Source organism: Ranitomeya imitator, chromosome 2, assembly GCF_032444005.1.
Source record: "Ranitomeya imitator isolate aRanImi1 chromosome 2, aRanImi1.pri, whole genome shotgun sequence".
Classification (NCBI taxonomy): Eukaryota; Metazoa; Chordata; class Amphibia; order Anura; family Dendrobatidae; genus Ranitomeya; species Ranitomeya imitator.
The window spans coordinates 822,886,273-822,906,146 of NC_091283.1; the positions used below are offsets into that span (position 1 = coordinate 822,886,273).

General features: G+C 45.2%; 1 protein-coding gene across 1 annotated transcript in view; it reads left to right on the top strand.

Moving 5' to 3' along the window:
* CPN1 (carboxypeptidase N subunit 1) overlaps nt 1-19,874 on the top strand; it is a 47,683-nt gene that overhangs the window by 19,159 nt on the left and 8,650 nt on the right. The window contains exons 3-6 of the mRNA XM_069753971.1: nt 6,775-6,930; nt 10,872-11,057; nt 15,767-15,878; nt 19,458-19,597. Coding sequence (XP_069610072.1) covers nt 6,775-6,930; nt 10,872-11,057; nt 15,767-15,878; nt 19,458-19,597 — 594 coding nt within the window. The remainder of the gene's footprint in view (nt 1-6,774; nt 6,931-10,871; nt 11,058-15,766; nt 15,879-19,457; nt 19,598-19,874) is intronic.

The following is a 19,874-nucleotide window of genomic DNA, read 5'->3' on the forward strand; positions in this document are numbered from 1 at the left end:
CTGCCCCATCTGTCTCCAATCCTCCCCATCTGTCTCCAGTCATGCCCCCATGTCTTTCATCCTGCCCCGTGTCTCCAATCATGCCCCGTATCTCCATTCTGCCCCGTGTCTCGCACTCTGCCCCAATGTCCAGCATTCTGCCCCCGGGTCTCACAGTCTGCCCCTGTGACCAGCATTCTGCCTCTGTCACTGTGTCCAGCATTCTGCCCCTGTCACTGTGTCTAGCATTCTGCCCCTGTCACTGTGTCCAGCATTCTGCCCCTGTCACTGTGTCCAGCATTCTGCCCCTGTCACTGTGTCCAGCATTCTGCCCCTGTCACTGTGTCCAGCATTCTGCCCCACTGTCCAGCATTCTGCCCCCGGGTCTCACAGTCTGCCCCTGTGTCCAGCATTCTGCCCCTGTCACTGTGTCCAGCATTCTGCCCCTGTCACTGTGTCCAGCATTCTGCCCCACTGTGTGTCCAGCCTTCTGCCCCACTGTGTGTCCAGCATTCTGCCCCTCTGTGTGTCCAGCATTCTGCCCCACTGTGTGTCCAGCATTCTGCCCCACTGTGTGTCCAGCATTCTGCCCCACTGTGTGTCCAGCATTCTGCCCCACTGTGTGTCCAGCATTCTTCCCCACTGTGTCCAGCATTCTGCCCCACTGTGTCCAGCATTCTGCCCCAGTGTATCCAGCATTCTGCCCCTGTGTGTCCAGCATCCTGCCCCCCGGGCCCCCCTAGATTGCCGCTCTCAAAGAAAAAAAAACACGAGTTCTTACCTGGCCATGCTCCTGTGCCGGTCGAAGATCCCTCCAGGCTCCACACATACGCACTTGCCGGGCCCGGCAGTTGACAATGACATCAGACGCTGGCGAGTGCGCACTGCGGCCATATTCAGCTGCCAGCCTCAGACTGGCTGGCGGCTGTTAACTATTGACGTGCAGGCGCGGGCCTGCACGTCAATAGCATGCCGCAGCGCCTGCAGGGGGGGCCCGGTGAGCAGATGAGATGGGGCCGGATGCGGGCCCCCTCTGCTCACCGGGCCCCATATGCCAGTCACGGCTGTAATGCCCTGATGGCGGCCTTGTTAATAAGACTATGATGTATTCAGACTGATTTAACAATTATGCACTCGCATCTTAGTATAAGTTATTTCTAGTCTCTGTAGGACATTTTCCTTCCGACATTATGCATTTGGATATGTTTACAGGTCATGCACTTGCACTTTAGCACCACATGGACCTTTTTTGTGATTCATTCTAACATTCCAGGACTTGCTGTTGCACCTGTTTTTTTATGTCTAAAAACCACTAAACACTTTGACCTACTTGAGGTATATTGTCTCTTTGACTTTGTATGTGGTTATTTTTACTACTACGGTAATTATTTTGTGGGTTGCTTGGAGCTCACTCTGCCTTGTTTGATTCCCTTATGTATACCGTTGATCCTTAATTTTAACCTATTTTGAATAAAATATCTTAATTTTACCTTTGGTCTTGTACTTCCCCTTTTTTCTGGATATATCTATTTTAGGAAGTGTACCAAATTATAGTTTTGGCCTGTAATTTGGGGTATTTTATTGTAGTATATAGTACAAGCTAAAGTCCTTTGTGACGTCCCTCAATCCTTGCAACTGAAAACCAAAAGCCAAACCTGCTATAAACTTGTTTAACCTAGACACGGACCAACCCCACTCCACGACCTTACCTACCAGTGCCAATAACGCCATTGCCCTGTCGCTATCTGACTCAGCCGAGCCGCATTGAAACAGCCAACTTTCCCACATGGCCCATGACGCCGCATAATCTGACCATGTCCTGTTTGACACCGAGGCTTGGATCAATCGGCCTCCCCTTCCGTAACCACCTGCCACAGATGCAAAGGACATGCTGCTCCTGCCGCCTCCGAATCTGGAGCCAAATCCCGGAATCGGTCCCACTGCAAACGAGACAAAGCATCAGCTATATTGTTCTGAACTCCTGGCACGTGCACCGCCGTAATCCATGCATTCAACTCCAAGCATCTCAGTACCAACTCCCTGACCAACCTAATTACTGGAGGGGAAGAAGAAGATAAGCTGTTAATCACGGCCACCACGCTCGAGTTATCGCAATGGAAACGTACTCGCCGATCACGAAAGCTGTCACCCCAAACAAACACTGACACCACAATCGGGAACAACTCCAACAATGCCAAATTCTTGGTGAGCCCCTTCTTTCGCCAATCCTCTGGCCACACCCCGACGCTCCATTTTCCTCCACAGTAGGCCCCATAACCAACTCCACCTGCTGCGTCTGTGTAGATCTCGCAATCAAAAGCATTCAGATCCTCCTGCTGAATAAGCGACCTGCCATTATAGCCTTCCAAAAAACGTTGCCAAACAAGAAGGTCCTCCTTATGCTCTCTACCCAAACGAATAAAATGATGAGCCGACCGAACTCCAGCCGTCGCCCTGGACAATCTGCGGCAAAATATCCTGCCCATTGGCATAATACGACAAGCAAAATTCAGGCGGCCCAGCAGCGACTGCAACTCCTTCAATGAAGTCTTCCGCAATTTTCCAATCCGACTCACCTCTCGCTTAAGCAACTCCAACTTATCATCAGGCAACCTACACTCCATTTTCTCAGAATCAATGAGAATCCCTAAGAAACTCAAGACCGTGCAGGGGCCCTCCGTTTTTCCCTGTGCCAAAGGAACACCAAACTGTCCGGCCACCCATTCCATGGTCCCAAGTAAATGACAGCACACTGCTGAATCCGGTGGACCAACAAACAAAAAATCATCCAAATAGTGAATGACAGAAGGAACGGCCGATACATCTCTCACTACCCACTCTAAAAAGGTACTGAAAGTCTCAAACAATGCACAGGAAATAGAACATCCCATAGGCAAACACCTATCCAAGTAAAAACCACCCTCCCACCAACAACCTAACAAAGGAATGCTCTGCGGGTGCACCGGCAAGAGCCTAAATGCCGACTCGATGTCCGTTTTTGCCAGCAATGCTCCAGGCCCGTACATTCGCACCCACCGAACAGCCGCATCAAACGATGTGTAAACAACGGAGCACAACTCCTCCGCAATCCCGTCATTAACCGAGGATCCTTTGGGATATGAAAGATGCTGAATTAGCCGGAACTTGTTCGGCTCCTTCTTGGGCACCACCCCAAGCGGGGAAACAATTACACCCGCCATGGGCAACGAACTAAAAGGCCCCGCCATTCTTCCCAGCTCAACCTCTTTTGCCAATTTAGCCGAAACCACCTCCGCATGCAAGCCAGCTGATCTCAAATTTTTTGTAGAAAAAGGAACAACATGCATCGGGTGAGGGATCTTAAACCCCTCAAGAAAACCGTCCCTAATAACCTCCGCCTTTTTAACATCCGGGTATCTACTTAGATAGGGGGCCATCTTTTGAACCCTCACCGGAGTCACCCCCTTGACCGCCACCCACTGATGGCTTACCACGTGATTTCTTGAAACACTTAGCGGCTCCGTGAGAGGCCCCGTTGCAATGGGAGCACACGTGTTTAAATTTACAAGTGGTGCCATACTTGCACTGGCCCTCATTAAACTGCCAGCATGTCCCAGATTTTTCCTTTGAACCCTGAGACCCGTGTCCTCCACTTTGTCCTGACTGCTGACTGCTACCCCCCCCTCCCCCCTGAAAGGACTGCCCATAACGCACCGGAGCCATCACCTTCAGCCACAACCCGATGTCTTTTTGGTCCCACCTTATCTCCGGCCTCACTGCTTTTCGCTGCCTGAACTGTTCATCGTATCTCAGCCAAGCCTGGCCCCCGTAGGTACGATGCGCCTCACCAATAGCATCCAAATAACAAAACAGGCCCGAGCAATTCTCGGGGAATTTCTCCCCTATAACACTCGCTAGAATGGCAAAGGCCTGCTGCCAGTTAACGAACGTCTGAGGAATAAGGCGCCAACGCCTCTTTTCTTCCTCTTCCTTTTTGCTGTCGTCTTTCTTTCCTTTATCCAAGTTAAATTTTTCTAAAGGAAGGAGAGAGAAAATCTCTACGTATTCATCTTTCCAAATCTTTTCCTTGACTTCTTTCTTCAAATGGGCCCCCAGCGGACCCTCAAAACACACATATACCTCGCCATTTGCCCTGTCGTCTAACTTAACGGTATCACCTTTTCCCGTTTCCGTTTGTACCGACACCGACACCCCCGCCACAGAAACAGGTGTCCCGCTACCCGAGCTCGCAATCTCGTTCGAACCCCCTGCTACGCCCCCGGCAACTGACACCCAGGCACCAGCGGGCGACGATCCCACACTGTTAGCAACTGAGCTACCCCCGCCCCCATCCAATCTACGCAAAATCTGCGACATACCCGCTAGAAGTTCTCTGACCCCCGGGACCTCATTACAGCCCCCACCCCGCTCCACCACACCCGAAACACCCGGCACTGGGGAAAGACTGGACATGTACTCACGTGGCTGCGCAGGTGCTGTGTCCCCACCAGCCGTGCTTCCTGAATCCTGCTGGTCCATTTCGTCGCGATGTTCGTTCCCGGAATCATCGCTGCCGCTCATCTGCCCCAGGCCCGCGCCCCTGGCCTCCACGTCACCAGGGGGGACCGAGACTGGCGAAGGCGACCGGTCCCTCGACCTCCTGCTGGATCTGGATCTGTCCGGCTCCGTGATTCCTCTGCCTCTAGCCGCTGGACTGTCTCCTCTGGACGCCGCTCCTGCGGCCCGACCGCGACCCGCTCCTTGCCATGATGCCGCCGCTGTCCTGCCCGATAGTCTGCTCTGCCGTCCTGTCGCAGAGCCAGGCGCACTGGGGGGATGGGATCCGGGTGCCCCCGCCGCAATTGCGCCCGCCGCGATACTCCCCGGCTCCTGCCTGGTGGATGCTGCCGCCGCCGCTGGGCTCCTTCCCCGTCCCCCTGCTCGTGTTGCCGCCACCGCGGGAGGTGCTCCCCGGCGGGTAGAAGCTGCTGCTATCGGTGCTGCGGCGCCGCCGCGCCCTCTGCTAGGCCGCACCGGAAGTGCGGCCCTGACATCCTGTGCAGCGCCGGCGTCCTGCCGCGTCTGCACCGCTCGCCCAGCACCGCGCCGCCTCGCGCCGGCAGGGCCGCCAGGTGGATTCCTGCCGGGGGAGGGGGCGGGCAAGGTGGATCGGCCGCGTCCCCCAGCCCCCGCAGGGTCCCTGGAGGGGCTCCGCGGCCTGCGCCTGCCGCGCGGTGTAGTGTCGGGGGACAGCCTGTCTGGCGGCCTAGACCGCCTGGTTCTGCTGCCCCGGCTCCCGCTGTCCTGGCTCCCACTGCCTCCGAGCAGCCCTGTGAGCTGCTCCTCCAGCCATCCGGCCCTCCTGGAACTGGCCTCCCGACGAAGCTGAGCTACCAGGCTGTCCACAGAAGACATGGTGAGAGGGATGTGGCAGCAGGTCCACTCACTTCGCCCGTCTAAGGTAACTGATCTCCCCTTTTCCCGCACTTTCCCAAGCCCCCACCTCCCTTTTTGCATAAATCCCCACCCCAAATCCTACTCTTCCAATCCCCGGGCTCCTTTACTCAATAACACCTTTATTTTTTAAAAGAAAACCTACTGCACTGCTCCCATGGCAACGCAGTCATGTGGGGGCCTCCTTTTAGCTGCGCCCCATACAGCCCCCCCTCTTACACCTCTTCTAGGTTCTGAATATGTAATTAGATATCATGGCTCCATATTATGACAGAACAAAATCCCAGAGTTATTCACAAGAAACCTTCCAGAAGCAATGTTCTTTTGGAAAGTTTCAGGAGGTGCACAGAGCATTTGCAAACTCTTTTGGGTGTCTTGAAAGTCTCCCCTTTTTCTCAGCGCACCTCAAACATTTTGGAAAATTGGCATGTACAGTATGGAAAACTCTTGCAAGAGGAAGTGTGTTTTTAATTTTTTGCTAAATGCTTCATCATTATGGGAACACCATTAATTTTGCTATAAATCCCCCTTTCTTTGTTTTGGTAGAGGTAGAGCATGAAGTGTTTTTGGTAGAAAAATCATCACAAATGCCAAAAAAGCTTGAAAACACTAAAATTCTTCTTATTGTGACCTAAATAGGACATTTTACTACATGCATACTGTGTATTGTCAGACTCATCAGTAAACTAGTTTGAGACTTCTTATTGTTTCTTGATGACGGAGGTAAGAGGCGTTTTCTCGCCTGATGAGAAGGATCTCTGTAATTCTATATATAGAAGCATCGCTTAACTCCTTAGATCACTGCTTCCTGGTGTCTTCCTGTTCTTTTTATGTCTTGCTGCATAAAACTTCAATCTGCAGCATTAAAATTGCAACACCGAGAAGGAAAAGTTGTAGAATTATGGTATTCATGGACATGTTAATGAGCTGCAAATTGTGAAATAATGGAAACATAATTTCAAAATATCTTGATTTATTCAGTATGGACTCTACGCACCACACGCAGAGTTCCCCGCACTTACAAGTCTTGGCTGCTATAAATGAGGTTATAAATGGTTGTCTAAGGAATGTTCTGCCACTAAGGAAAATCATCAACATCAGCTGCTGGCAGCTCCCTTTGCAATTGGCAACCAATGACGTTCTGGATGTGCTTGATATGAGACAAGTCTGGAGACGCCGCAGGCCGTAGTAACACATTTATGCCACGCAGGCTGCTCACAGTATTGATTCTGTGATTTTAGTAATTCCACAATTTTTCCTTTTTTGGTTTTCCGATATCAAAGTTGAGGAGTGTATATAAAAACCTCAATACCCATCAAAAAATATTTGATGCCATCTATTAAACAACTGTCTTCTTCACAGGGGCCAGACACTAATGGATATCTAACTGGGAGAAATAACTTCAATGATGTAGATCTGAACCGAAATTTTCCTGATCTTAATATGGTCTTCTCTTACAATGAAAAACATGGAGGGCCTTGTGACCACTTACCACTTCCTGACAATTGGAAGGAACAGGTAGGTTTGTATTTCATACATGCTTAGCTGGGATGTAACTACAGGTGGTGCCGATATTGCAGACACACCTGTAAGAGGCGTGATCTGATAGGAGGACTCTAGTATTAGGCTAGGTCTACCCGAAGACTTTGATCGATTCGTGTGTAGTGTTGAGGAAAATGATCCTAGTATTGTGCCAACATCGATACTCGGTGGAAGCCAGAGGCAGTTTGAACTTCCGCTGCTGGCATTCTGCGCAGCTCTTGTAATTACTAGACTTCTGGTCTCTGGTCTTTCCAGAGTCCAAGTCACATAATTGTAAGGTGCCCAAGCGAGGTGGTCATGGGCGAGCTTCTGTTCCCACTCGCTTTGGCATCCTACAGACAACTCGTGTCCCAGTCCTGGTATGCTGCTGTGTGTGAGGTGCATCACACTTACTTTAGGGCTGCAGACCTCTTCTTCTGACTCCAGGAATCCCTCTTCTGGAACCAGGGCAGCAATTAATCCAGGAGACACAAGATTCATAAAAACAACCCAACTTTTACTTGGTGAATGGCAGTATTTTTAGTATTTACAGGCAGATGTAGAGGATAAGGCTCAACGGATTGTCATCTTTCCCACAGGTACCGGAGACAACTTCAGCCCTGGTTCTCGGTATAGGTAGAATGTCCCTCTCACTGGCTTCTCTAACCCTAGGGAATCTTCTCCACAACTAACAGTATAATTGGATTGCAATACCTTCCATGCCATGTAGTCTGAGCCTATCTTTTCCTGTAGCTTCACAGCTGAGTGCACCCCAGGCCCCCGACGTCCATCTCGAGGTTGCCCTAGTTCACTAGACAGAATCACACAGAAGGGTATTTTCAGCAAATCCACTGCCCCGAGTATTAGGACCACGCTGTCCATAGCAGCCTCTGACTTTGGCCTGCTGCTTCCCACACTGCTCTCCACATGCTGATTAACTCTGTAAAATCCTTGACTTGCCACTAACTCTCAGCTCCGGCTCCCAAACTGGGCCGGTCATTATAGTTAACCCTGTCTAAGCTAATTGCAGCCCCAGTGGGTATCATACTTTTATAACATATATTGTAGGTCCACTGTGATTTATCAAGACCAAAGTCAGTACAGTCATCTACCAGGAAATGTTAGAGCAGTTCACGCTTCCCTCTGCCGACAACCTTTTTGGAGATGGAAATTTCATTTTCCAGCAGGACTTGGCACCTGTCCACACTGCCAAAAGTACCAATATCTGGTTTACAAACAACAGTATCGCTGTGCTTGATTGGCAGAAAACTCGCCTGACCTTAACTCCATAGAGAATCTATAGGGTATTGTCAAGAGAAATATGAGAGACACCAGACCCAACAATGCAGACGAGCTGAAAACTGCGATCAAAGCAACCTGGGCTTCTATAACCCCTCAGCAGTTCCACAGGCTGATCGCCTCCATGCCACGCCGCATTTAAATAAATTACCGTATTTTCGGGTGTAGAAGACGACTGGGCGTATAAAACGACCCCCAACATTTCCATATAAAATATGGAGTTTGGGATATACTCGCCGTATAAAACGGGGGTCATCTTATACGCAGGGTGTCGTCTTATGCAGCGTGTGCGGTCCGGATGGTTCCCAGGGTCTGGAGGAGAGGAGATTCTCCTTCAGGCCCTGGGATCAATATTCATGTAAAAAAAAAAAAGAATAAAAATAAAAAATATGAATATACTTACCTTCCGACGGCCCCCGGCTCTCAGCGGTGCAAGCGGCGGACTCCGGTCCTTCGAGCAATGCATCCTTGGGAACGGAGGCCGCCGCTTGCACCACTGAGAGCTGAGGGCCGCCAGAAAGTAAGTATATCCATATTTTTAATTTTTACTCTTTTTTTTTACATGAATATGGATCCCAGGGCCTGAAGGAGAGTCTCCTCTCCTCCAGACCCTGGGAACCATCCAGGACCGCTCACTGCACACGCCGTACCTGGGGTATAAGACGACCCCCGACTTTTGAGAAGATTTTTAGGGGTTAAAAAGTCGTCTTATACGCCAGAAAATACGATAACTTTTTGATATGATATTTGATATTCTAATTTTGACAGAAGCAGCCTTATGTTTTTTTCCCTAAATAGCAACCCCCTCTGAAAAACGACTCCTTTTTCTAAACTTATACAACCCCAACCTCACCTCCTCCCACTCCTCTCAACTCTTTTTCCAAGGAATAAGTTGTGCAGTTTCAATATTTTCATCTCTTTATCTCCAAACATAAGACAGTGCTAAGGATTTAGACAGTTGGTCTGCCGACTGTATGACTTTATCTGCCTTTGTACTTAATAAATCAGTTTATTTATTCAGTTGCTGCTTGCCAAATGTACCGGTCATTATCTTAACAGTTTAAAGAGAAGGATTTGGCAAGATGACATTGCTTGCGAGGAAAAAGCAAGTGATGAAGCAGAAAATATTCGAACAAATATAGGCATCATCCAGACGTATTTTTCCATATACGAATTCTTTTCATGTATTTCGCAGATGGAACATGTAACCATTATACTCTTTGGGGCTGTTCACATTTCCTCAGTTTTTACAAATCGAGTGATCCTCAAAAGAAAATGGAGACTTGTGCATTTTTGATCAAACTCGCCAATGCAAATCTATGGATCTGTGTAAAGCGCGAATGCCATTTGTGTGCTGTCCGTTTTTAACATTGGTAGGAGAAGCTTTGCAATTTTTTCATTAGCATATGAAAAAATCACTGATGATATTCTGATGGTAAAAAGTGAAACACTGACGAAAATATGATCCGAAATTGGTCTGTTTTTTTTGCGTACAAGAAAATGTAATGACGTCTGAATGAAGCCTAAGTCTTTAAGGCCATGCTCGCCCTACTGGTTGATCTAGACGCGTGGCCACCAGTCTGCAGCTTTCTGGCAGCTGGACGTTATAGTTTTACAACATACAGAATTATGAAGATAGAAGTAATACCGTAGTTATTACCAACATTTACAGCAATCAATTATTCACAGAATAGGCAATGACTTGCGAATATATGGGGGTTTGAACACTGGGACCCCAACTGATTCAAAGGGCAGAAATAGCCGAGTACATCACATACATATCGGAGCCCTTTTTTCCAGATCTGTGGGCGTCCCAGATGTCGATCTGCCACTGATGCAACAAATCCCCCCCACATATCCTTTGGGAAGGTGATAGCTTTAAATGTTGAACCTAACCCTTTAACTACAAATAATTAAATTATATTTTTCAGTCCCATACATGTAACAAAATAAGGCTACATTCACATTTACGTTGTTGGGCGCAGCGATGTCGACGCATACCGACGCATGCGTCATGCGCCCCTATCTTTAACATGGGGGGCGCATGGACATGCGCCGGTATGCGTTGTATTGCGTTTTACGACGTATGCATCAATTAGTCGCACCAGACAGGGCGCGGAAGACGCTACTTGTAGCGTTTTCCCTGCGCCAAAATTCAAGAACATTACTAGTTTATGGCAACGCATGCGTCAAAAAATGCAGCGTTGTGTTTTGCGTTGTTGGTTGCGTCGACGACGCTGCGCCCAACAACGCAAATGTGAGCGTAGCCTAAGCAAAATGAACCAGTTATAAAGGGATACAATTAGTTATTACCCTTCAATAAGATAGGTGATAACTGCTAGGTCAGTCAGGGTCACCAGGCTGAGGCCCCCATGTCCCTTTTTGGAATGGAGTAGTGGTGCAACGTGGTCCATTCAAAGTGCATGGGGCTGATGGAGAGAGCCAAGTGTTTGGCCATCATCACCAGTCCCATGGACTGTGAATGGAGTGGCAGAATGCATTCAATTCCAATAATAGACACCCAATCTGGAGATCGATGGGGGTCCCAGCAGTCAGCCCTTCCACCAAAGTAGCTGTTAATACCTATTTGTATATTAGTCCTCCTGTTATGCTTATTAATTGATATCTATTTTTTCCAGGTGGAACCAGAGACACTAGCCCTAATCTATTGGATGGATGAGATTAATTTTGTCCTTTCAGCAAATCTGCACGGAGGAGCCGTGGTGGCGAACTATCCATTTGATAAAACCAAGGACATTCGGAACAGAGGTTACCGCCGCATGACAAGCTATACCGCTACCCCTGATGACAAGCTGTTCAGATCGGTAATTAATCCAATGCGGGTCACAAATGTTCTAGAAGCATCTGGATGACATGAGGCCCCGCTCATATCCCGCACATGCACAAAATTATCCCATCTGAATACCAACAGGACCTGCAGTCAACTAATATTAAGATTAAAAAATAGATTTAAAAAGTCCAAACTTACAGCGTCAGCCCTGATAGAGGGTTCAGAGTTTTACAATAAAAAGCTTTAAATATGTGATTGTATTTTAAAGGGCTTGTCAACTTTGGATTACAGGGAGAGTGTTATTAGAAAGCTAACTTATTATTTAACTCAAGTTTTTATGTTAAATGTATATTTAAAAAATCTTGATTTTTTTTTAATTTTCCTTATCACTATTTCCATTTCAGTAAGCCAAATATCAGTCTTCATGCCTGAAAAAAGCTCTTCTTTAGAAGTCAATAAGTCAGTCTATTGCTGATAACAGCAATTTTACCATTGAACTATTAAATGCAATAGAAAACCTTTGCACATAAGAAACGAGTTAAGATTCCGCAGAAATGCTGCCGGAAGCTGGAGTCTATCTATGAATCCCGTCTGCAGCAGGTCATAACAGCCAGAGGGCTTCTACTAAGTATTTAAGACACTAGTTATTAAGGGGTTGAATATTTCTGAGACTGCAGTAGCCAGTAGCATTTTGCAATGATTTTGGAGAAACCTTTTTGTTATATTATTTGTGTTCAGGTATTTACATTGTTCTGCTTTTATTGGTTTATTGCAAACAGCAGAAAGTTTGTAAATTTTGCTAAAGCAAATCATTTGCAATGGATTTTGAATCATTTTGATTACAACTGTATGATTGTTTATGGTCATTGAATCAATCACTCATAGACTCATATTTTGCAGAACTTACTTAGACGTTAGCTTACTCAGAAGTCAATAGCAAGAGCGCCACCATCTGCTTTTCCAAGTAAAGTGGTTGATCCTTCCTGACATCTGGTTTGGGGTTATTGGTGTTTTTGGGCACATATGGTTTGGGGATTGACCTTTATGTACTCCTATTGTGTGCTACGTGACATTTCTAGGCACATATGGGACTATGGTTGACCTGTACACTATATTTCAAAGATTAAACAAAGCAGTCTGAATAGTGGACTGTGAATAAAGCAACTGTATTGTATGAGAAGCGATTAGTAAAAAAAAATGTTTATCTAATTTTTTGGGGGGAATGATCCATAAAAGATAAAGTGATCTCAAGTGATCCCAGCAATTATCAGGGCAACCAGTAAGTGTTCAATTCTTCTACAGCACTGGACTATTGCATGGTGCATAGTCATCCAGAGAAAAGGGGAGAGATGCTTTTTGTAACTATCCTCCACTATGGTTAATTAATGAAGGTTACACATGTAACACAATATTTCTGATTTTTATTTTTAAAGCAAATGTCACTTGTGAAAAAAAAAAAAAAAAGAATAAATGTTAAAATATCGGATAAAACACTATTAAATATAAACAGTATAAAATAATAAAGAGGATCGACTGAACCTCAAGGGAAACAATAACGCACAGTTATCATTTTATCCATACATTTAGAAGTGGACTAACATAGGGACAGTAATATGTTGAGATTGCATAGTTGGTCTGTGGACACATAGGGAGGAAATTATCATGACTGGTTTTTGTGGCACACGCATATACTGTAGCACCAAATGTGCACCAGAAAGTCTACTTTTCAGGAGGTGTAAATGAAATGTACCTTTACATACTTTACCTACTTTAATAATGTAAATTCTGATCATTTTGTTTATTGCTGAGGATTATCACCCTGCGTGTAAAGACTTTCAGTTGTCGAAATCACAGAGCTTCATCTAATGCTAAAACTTTTGTAAGATCTGCAGATTGCTGCGGTCACTCGATGGACTGGCCATGTCAATAGGATTATGATTTCATCGCAAACGCACATTGTGACTTTTTCAAAATCATTAGTGAATAGTCCTGCAAGATATTGACCAACTGTACACGTTTAACAAATGTGTAAAGTAAGTGTTTCGAAATTGTCTACTGAGAGGTTGCGGTATATTTATTGCATAGGCGGGCCACATTTCCGACTCCTAATAAAATGGATCTCAGCATCATGTAAAGGGTTGGAGGCACGCTGCTTTGCACGAGGACCCCCCTCCTAACCTTACCAACTCTTCTAGGAGTCCAAGAGGTCTCTTTTTCTGGGAGCCTCATGGATGTTCTGAGAACATTGGCACATAAAGCCACCCCAACAATTGACTCTTTAAGACACATGTTACAGAAGGTTGTTTCTTCTTCTTAGGGTGGTTTTTAGACTTTTGTGTAATATTTGCTTTTTTTTTATGTATACTGTGAAGGTAACTGATGGCATATAGGGGGTTATATATGGATGATCCATCAAACAAAGCTGGATTAGATTAGTGGGGGGTCTCACTATCAGTACCCCCTCGAATTAGCTGTTTAAAGAGGCTGTGCAGCCTCTTCAATGTTTACAGCGGTTCGTATTTTCTTTAGCGGGCAGACATTCAAGTTCTCGCAGCGCTCCTCTACTTGTTTCAACGCAAAAAAAAAAATGCTGATTGGAGGCGGACTACTGTCTATCTAGTATTGTTGACCGTAAATTTTTAAAGACTGAAATAACTCATCTATTTCTTCTACAGACACATCTTGTGGAGATGACATGAGTTGTCCAGCATGTGTGGGTCAAAACTCTGGTACCTGTACCTTAAAAATTGGGGGTCCCCTGACTTTTTTCCACATAGGATGATACTGCTGCTATAATCAGGCAGAGAAAGAATTAAGCAATGGCAGCGCATGTGCAGTGCCTTCTCCACTTATCCCTCACTTATGGTATACCCTATGGATATAGAAACTAATTAAACCGTAAACTTGCCAAACCCTTCATAATGGTCACAAAACACATGTTTTCTAGATATATGTATCATATCTATTGTGTTTTTCTTTCTGGCTGGGCATGTGGTTTATCTTTTTGGTCACTTGTGTTATGGTCTCAAGATATATATTGACCTTTGTGTTTTTTTGGGGGGAGACATGGTTGATATCTGGTCACTTGTGTTGCCGTTGACGTCTCCAGACATACGGTGGTCTTTGCTTTGTTTTTACTTTGGTTACTTGCACAGGGGTCAACAGCTCCAGGCATATGTTGTCAGTGGGTCATTTTTTTTCCCAGACGGATGATCACTGGTCACTTGTGTTGTGTTTCACCTCTACAGACATATGTTGGCCTTTGTTTTGTTTTTTTGGGCCACATGGATGATCTCTGGTATTTTTGTGTTGTGTTTGACATCTCGAGACATTTATATATATTTTTTTGGCCACATGGTTGATGTCTGCAAACTTTTGAAATGGTTTTCTCGAGTTTAACGTGTTGTGCTATGATTGATCTATATTTTATATATGTTGTATTCCAGTTTGTATCGCTAGACACATTTTTTTTCAGTGGTTGACGCCTATGTACATGTGGTGAATACTGGATATTTTTCCAAATATACCGTATGTTGTATTACAGTTGATGCATATGCACAGTGTCAGGCTGGGGTGGCTACAGCCCACCGGTAACATTGACTCCGAGGGCCCACTATAAAGTTTCATGCAAATGTTACACAACATGTATAATTTTCATAAATGTACCTATGCTTCTATATCATAATAAACTAGGCAGTTTACTGAGTGAGTGATAAAATGTAGTCAAATATCTTATCCCAACTACTGCTCATGTTGGAGGGTTAGTGACTTACTCCTGCACAGGGGCCCACCGGGGAATTCACCTGTACTCCTGTGGGCCAGTCCGGGCTGCATCTGGACATAGGTTGTACAGTGGTTTATGCCAATTTATTACTGCCTGAGGGTAAGCAAAACATTATGAAGTAGTCCACGAATATGTTTTTCCAAGTATTCTGTCTTAATTTATAAGACCCGTTTTCAAACACCCTAATAGAAAATTCTGAGTTAATATCGGGGTCTTCATCCCTTGCCCAGCGTGAGTAGTGGTTATAAGAGGGCCACTAACGCTGGAGAATCCATCCCATTCTGCGTTACGTAGACAGCCCATTGCTTTAAAAATCTAATGCTGATCACTGGTGGTCACTTTGAGAAGTGCTTATTGTACATACCCTTCTAACAATTTGGGATAGTCAATGGACATCCATTTAAAGGGATTGTCCAGGACTGTGATATTGATGCATTATCCTTCCATGTCCACTGGAAGTACACAGTATATGGAGCCATAACATTACATCTCCATGCAATGTGTAGTGACCAATCTTGTATAGTGCAACGTGGCAACCATTTACGATACATCAATAATAGCTGAGCTGCTACCCGAGAATGCCAGTACATAGTGTACGGAACAGTGATGTTCTGCCTCCATACACAGTGTACTTCCAGCGGACACATAAGGGGAATGTAACAGATTATCGGAGGGGGTGCCGAGTGTTGGACCTTTATCACTCTACCACTGATGACCTAACATTAGCATAGGGTAACCATATCATAATCATCGACCTGGCCCTAAGAAGCTAATGTCACGGAGACACGGACGTGTGAAAGAGGCCTAAAGCCGCTAGAGTTCTTATGAGTATTACATTTGAATATTTTTTTTATTTCTCTATTTTTTTTGTAAGTTTATTACTGCTTTAGACATATGTTAAATTTATATAATATAAGTTGATGTTTGACTGTTTTTTTTTCTTCTTCATCTTTATACAGCTTGCAATGGCGTACTCGTACTCCCATGGCTGGATGCACCACGGGTGGAACTGTGGAGACTATTTCCCCAATGGAATCACTAATGGAGCTTCTTGGTATTCTCTTTCTAAAGGTGAGAACTAATTATCCCAAGTGCTCAGATCTTCTTATCCTGTGACTGTATCTCATCTTAGTTCTCAGAAGACCTTACCGACTTGGTGAATTGAAATGGTTCGTGTCTAGTTAAAAATGAGTTCTGATCCATGAGCAGCATGATATAGAATAACATATTCACTGTAAATAGGATTATTTTAATTTAAATCTCCGCTTAGGAGTCCAGTGGGCGGTCCTATTTGATGACTGACAGCCTATTTTATTAAAGGGGTTTTCCATTTTCAGAAAAAAACTCTCTCCCTTGGCTACAATTCTTTAAAAAAAATGTTTTACTCATCCTACCTAGTTCCAGCGCTGAGTCTCCACCTTCTGCTCCTGGTGTTTGTTATTGTCTGCAACGCTGCAGCCAATAAGGGAGCTCAACTGCTTTGCCCAAGTTGAAAGGCACAAGCCTCTCAGAGCTGCTGAAGTCACTGATTGCCTGCAGTGCTGCTAACATGATGACAGCCATGCAAACAACAAGGGACTCAGGTCGCAGTGGCAGAGACTCGGAGCTGGACCTGGGGAGAGTGAGTAAGGCTCAGTTTGTTGGGGGGGGGGAGGTTACAAACAAACTGTATTTGGGGAAGTGGGGTTTTCCAAAACCTGAAAACCCTTTAACCCTTTAAGAACCAGGGGTATTTCCGCTTTTCTCTGTGGATCGAAAACTTGAAGCTTTATATTATCAAACTTCACTGTTTGAAGTCATTGACGGTTGAGCGGAGCAAATGCCTAAAATAGTTAATGAGATTATTTCTAGGGGTGTAAATTATTAGCGACACGTTAAATGCTTCGTTTGCAGATACCACCGCCCTCACAACCCCACAATCCACGTCCTTTATTAATTATTCTGCTAAATATGGCATAAAGGACATCTTTGTATTGTTAGTAGGAGTCATTGAATGCATGTGTGTATATTTAGCAACTATAGTATAGCGGTTATATTTAATTGGTGTCATTAAATACCGCTTTGTGGTAACGTTTATATATATATATATATATATATATATATATATCTCCATATATACCGTACATCTCTGGGTTTCACCAATACTCAGATGGAGATCCCAGGGCTGTAGACATTTAACCAGAGCAAAATACAGGTGCTTCTCATAAAATTAGAATATCGTCAAAAAGTTAATTTATTTCAGTTCTTCAATATAAAAAGTGACTCATATGTTATATAGAGTCATTACACACAGAGTGATCTATTTCAAGTGTTTATTTCTGTTAATGTTGATCATTATGGCTTACAGCCACTGAAAACCCAAAAGTCATTATCTCAGTGAATTAGAATACTTTATAACACCAGCTTGAAAAAATGATTTTAAAATCCAAAATATTGTCCTACTGAAATGTATGTTCAGTAAATGCACTCAATACTTGGTCGGGGCTCCTTTTGCATCAATTACTGCATCAATGCGGCGTGGCATGGAGGCGATCAGCCTGTGGCACTGCTGAGGTGTTATGGAAGCCCAGGTTGCTTTAATAGCTTCCTTCAGCTCGATTGCATTGTTGGGTCTGTTGTTTCATCTTCCTCTTGACAAGGTCAGGTGAGTTTGCTGCCAATGAAGCACAGTGATACTGTTGTTTTTACACCAGGTATTGGTACTTTTGGCCGTGTGGACAGGTGCCAAGTCCTGCTGGAGAATGACATTTCCATCTCCACAAAGCTTGTCGGCAGAGGGAAGCATGAAGTGCTGTAAAATTTCCTGTTAGACGGCTGTGCTGCCTTTGGTCTTGATAAAACACAGTGGACCTACACCAGCAGATATCATGGCTCCCCAAACCATCACTGATTGTGGAAACTTCACACTAGACCTCCAGCAGCTTGGATTGTGGCCTCTCCACTCTTCCTCCAGACTCTGCGACCTTGATTTCCAAATGAAATGCAAAATTTACTTTCCTCTGAAAACAACACCTTGGACCCCTGACAACAGTCCAGTTCTTTTTCTCCTTGGCCCAGGTAAGATGCTTCTGGCATTGTCTAGTGGTCATGAGTGGCCGGACACAAGGAATGTGACACTTGTAGCCCATGTCCTGGATACGTCTGTGTGTGGTGGCTCTTGAAGCAATGACTCCAGCAGCAGTCCACTCCTTGTGAATCTCCCAAAATTTTGAATGGCCTTTTCTTAACAATCCTTTCAAGTCTGTGGTTATCCCAGTTGCTTGTGCACCTTTTTCTACCTCACTTTTTCCTTCCACTCAACTTCCCATTAATATTCTTGGATACAGCACTCTGTAAACAGCCGGCTTCTTTAGCAATGACCTTTTGTGGCTTACCCTCCTTGTGGAGTGTGTCAGTGATGCCTTCTGGACATCTGTCAGTCAGCAGTCTTCCCCATGATTGTGGAGCTACTGAAAGAGACTAAGGGACCTTTCTAAACACTTAGGAAGCCTTTGCAGGTGTTTTTGTTAATTATTCCAATTTCCTGAGATAATGATGTTTGGGTTTTCATTGGCTGTAAGCCATAATCATCAACATTAACAGAAATAAACACTTGAAATAGATCACTCTGTGTGTAATGACTCTATATAATATACGTGATTCACTTTTTGGATTGAAGAACTGAAATAAACTAACTTTTTGATGATATTCTAATTATTGAGATGCACCTTTATATTCATGCATTCGGGTTTCTCCTTCAGTCCCCTTTGCTCCAGTGTATAACATCTGATCCTCCGCCGTGCCGCCTGCCTTTACTCACATGTGACATAGCGGCCGGTGGTGCAGAGCTCACTGATACCAGCACGGTCCTGTAATAGAAGCCAGCGGGGTAACAAGTCTGTTCATGACATTTCTTACTCCTAAATATTCCCCCCATGACCTGTGAGTGATACTTTTGAGAAGTGGAAGGAACCGCAGCAACTCAGCCACCCCGTAACATTATAGAGCGGGGGGCCGAGTGCTGAGGAGGAGCAGAGGGCAGAAAAGTCACCAACGCTCTGCTGACTCCATAACTGCAGAGTCCAGACCTCCTCTAATATAACATCAGCACCAACACTGCCGGGAGCTTCATGGCCAAGCAGCTGCATGCAGCCATACATCACCAAGCACAATGCCAAGTGTTGGATGGAGTGGTGTAAAGCCGCCATCACTGGACTCTGGAGGAGACGTGTTTTGTGCAGTGACGAATAAACGAATCAACTCTGGCAGTCTGATGGACGAGTCTCAGTATGGAGTGGTTAGGGGGGTTTGGTGTGGAAGAACATGAACGAAAATGGAGATTGTGAGTCCAGCTCCCTCCTCCATCATCAGTGTCTGACCTCACAAAATCTTGAAGAAATTACCGTAGAGTGGAAGCTGTTATAGCTGGAAGTGGGAGTCTGACTCCATATTAAAAGTCTTTTGTCAGCAAGTTTTTGCTATTTAATATCATAGCAGCAAGAGAGCAAGATTCCAGGGATGTGTCACTTACTAGACTGTGTGTTGTACAATCAGTGTTTTATGAGCAGGAGATTATCACTGCCTGACTAGATCTCACATGCACAGCAGTCAGGCTAATCTATGTGACATTCCTGCTTTGCCTGAGTTCTGCTTTGTTCTTGTATTGTACAGGTATGCAAGATTTCAATTACCTTTACAAGAATTGCTTTGAAATTACACTGGAGTTGAGCTGCAACAAGTTTCCACGTGAGGAGGAGCTGGAAAGGGAATGGTTTGGAAACCGGGAAGCTCTGATCTCATTCATAGAACAGGTAATAATTGCTGGAAATTGGGACTTGTGCTGCCGTAACTGACTTCAGTGGTGAAGAACAGCAGCATCACAAAGGTGTCCTAGTGCTATTAACCCCAATAATCTGGTGTACCCTGTGACGGAACCTAGCAGAGTTTACTCAACCTCGCCCCTGGGTGAGTATAATCTAACGTCTTTTTCTCCTCTTTCAGGATACATCGGGGGCTTATCTACAGCATTACAGAATACTATAGATAAGCCCCTGATGCCGGTGAGCTTACCTCACCATCGATTTTGGG